The sequence below is a fragment of the Mandrillus leucophaeus genome, unplaced genomic scaffold (genome assembly GCF_000951045.1).
Source record: "Mandrillus leucophaeus isolate KB7577 unplaced genomic scaffold, Mleu.le_1.0 Scaffold1325, whole genome shotgun sequence".
NCBI lineage: Eukaryota > Metazoa > Chordata > Mammalia > Primates > Cercopithecidae > Mandrillus > Mandrillus leucophaeus.
Window position 1 is genome coordinate 2,988 of NW_012101283.1, and position 2,798 is coordinate 5,785.

The following is a 2,798-nucleotide window of genomic DNA, read 5'->3' on the forward strand; positions in this document are numbered from 1 at the left end:
GCCACTGCGCCTGGCCAATTTTTAATTTTTGTAGAGGCAGTTTTTCCCCATGTTGTCCAGGCCGGTCTCAAACTCCTGGACTCAAGTGATCCGCCCACCTCCGCCCCTCAAAGTGCTGGGATTACAGGCGTGAGCCACCGCGCCCCGCTGCAATCCCTGACTTGTATTGCCCCAGTGGTGTTACAGCCTGGAACCCAGTTACAGACGTAAGTCACCGCCGGGATCCAGAGTCCCATGATGGAAAGGGAAGCTACCTTCCCCTGGGAAGGACCCTGCACTGTTGCTGCAAGTGCACCCCAGAAATCGTCCCAAGCTTTTCTCAAAGGGACCTGAAGTCATTTGTAAAAGCGATATGTCATCCTGGAAAACAGGTGCGCTCAAGCAGGATTCCCTCCTGTCCTTCCTGTCAAAGGAGGGAAGTTACCCCACCCGCCCCACCTGCAGATGGTGGACACACACCTACAGACGCCACTGCCCCCAGGACGCCCGCCCGCTCTGCGCACCTCTCCCTGGATGCTGCTCCGTGGGCGGGTTGGGGCAGCCCTGCTTCCCCACGACCCCTAGACGGGCCCCGAGGCACTCTGCGCACAGTGGAGTGGGAAGGGCGAGGCGAGGTAGTGCCCAGGCGAGAGCGGCTCATGGGAGGCGGCGCCCGAGACGCAGTTGGCCAGGACGGTGCGGGTCAGGGTGGGCGGAGCGGGGCCAGTGATGCCCCCGGGTCTCCCAGGCCATGAATCTCTGTGGAGACTTCTCCTCGACCTCTTCCCCGCGGCAATGTGCGAATCCTGGGTCTCCAGGAAACGGGGATACGGGGCATGGCTCCCAGCAAGGCCTGGTCCAGCTTCTCCGGTAGGGGAATGGGTCTCCCGCTCCGGCCTCCCGGGTTGACAAAGGAACGCGGGCCCAGGTCCCTATATGGCGCTTCACCGCCGGGGCCTCTAGCCTAGAAGGAGGCACGGAGCGCATGTCCGGGACCCGCGCAAGCTCGGGGACACTCTCGCGGTCGCCGGGAGGCCCACCCAGGGTGCTTTCCTTTTTCCCCTCTCAGAAATATACGTCTGTCACAGTTAAGAGCAAAGCCTAGGGCAAGAGTTCTACGCCCAAGATGGCCAGCCGGAAGCGGGCTTCTCGCGACCATGTGGCGAAGCCCCATTCGTCAGCTGGCCGCCCGCGGCCCCGGACCCGGCCACCTCTCTGATCTGCGCATAAGCTGGGCTACGCCTGGGCGCAGGCGCTAAGAGCGGCTGCGTCTATGGTCATGACGTCTGACAGAGCGTCCACCCACCTTCGCCAGGACTCTATGGTTCTTACGCGCGCAGAGAGACCGCCTATATAAGGCATGCGCAGGCGTGGGAGCGCCTCTTTCCCTTCGGCGCGGTGAGTAAGCGCGGTTGTAGTCTCTTGCAGTGCCATTGCTGGTTCTCATCCCTTTTAGGTCTGTTCTCGTCTTCCGTTCCGACTCTCTCTCTCTCTCTCGTTGCAGCCACTGAAGATCCTGGTGTCGCCATGGGCCGCCGCCCCGCCCGTTGGTGAGTCTTGACTCGGTGTAGTTTCACTGCTGGGAAACGGGAGGGGAAAGAAGTGCCTGTGGCCGCTGAAAACAGCTGTGGGGTGGAGCGTCCCCCGTGCGGCGGCCCTGTCTTGGGAACTGATCCTATGTTTTACATCTCCCAGTTCTTTTTTAGTCTTCAATATTACTGTTTGTTCCTTCGTTCCCGTGTCGGTGTGGAAGTGACTGTTCCCTCATATATCTCTCCCTGTGTCCTGCAAGCTCACCGCATTTTCGGACGCTCGATGCTCTCTTGGGGCCTTTGTGTGCGTTCTCTGTCTTATTTCCGGGCGACGTGCCGCCTGCCTTGTCGGACTTGAAGGGCAGTCCGGGAAAAACGGGTGCGGCCGCCTCCTGTGTCCTACAGGGGGCGCCAGACGCCTTTCCACTGGACTCGGAGGTGGATTTAGTGCCACGTGCCCGAAAGTCTTAAATTGGGTGATCTGAGCTGTGCAGTGATAATGCGGCGATTTTGTAGTATGCAGTGTCTTGAAGAGATAATTTTTAACCAGGAAAGTTTGTTGCGAAGTGTTTATAGGAAGCGTGAGACAAAGTAACGGAAGATGGTGGCGGTTGTGTTTCTAGTTTTGGGTGTCCTCTGTGTTGCAGCAGCCAAGTGTTGCTTTGTAGTTTATTTCCCCGAATGCAAACGGTTTAGAAGTGGACGTGCATTCCCCACCCTTTTCCCGTCCCTCTTTTGGGTTGTCCTTGAGGGGCAAAGTCCCTATTGGGCTTTATGTGAACCTCACCTAACCTGTGTTTTTTCACTCCCCTGTAGTTACCGGTATTGTAAGAACAAGCCGTACCCAAAGTCTCGCTTCTGCCGAGGTGTCCCTGGTAAGTAGTGGAAGGGCCCCTGCACTGGCTTGGCTCTACTGACTCAGCGTCCGTCTGTGACACCCCCTGCACACTTGCCCAATCCTTTTTTAGATGCCAAGATTCGCATCTTTGACCTGGGGCGGAAGAAGGCAAAAGTGGATGAGTTTCCGCTGTGTGGCCACATGGTGTCAGATGAATATGAGCAGCTGTCCTCTGAAGGTAAGGCAGGATTCTTTGTTCGTCACCCCCAGTCCTTCCTCTTTGCTCCCTCAACCCCATCCATGTACACTGCACTGGAATTGGGAGTTAATGAAACATAAGCCTTTTTACAAAACCCAGCCAACACATTTCCCCTGAGCTGGAGAAGGTCGTGGTGAATGTTTCTCTACTATCGTATTTCACTTTGGTGCTTTCTTTCCCCCTACCTAGC

At 57.2% G+C, this 2,798-nt stretch overlaps 1 protein-coding gene across 1 annotated transcript in view; it reads left to right on the forward strand.

Annotated features, from left to right (window-relative positions):
- The first annotated feature begins 943 nt into the window (after positions 1–943).
- Positions 944–2,798, forward strand: part of RPL10 (ribosomal protein L10) — a 4,448-nt gene continuing 2,593 nt past the window's right edge. The window contains 3 exon segments of the mRNA XM_011972963.1: positions 944–1,529; positions 2,328–2,386; positions 2,480–2,587. Coding sequence (XP_011828353.1) covers positions 1,507–1,529; positions 2,328–2,386; positions 2,480–2,587 — 190 coding nt within the window. The 5' untranslated portion in view covers positions 944–1,506.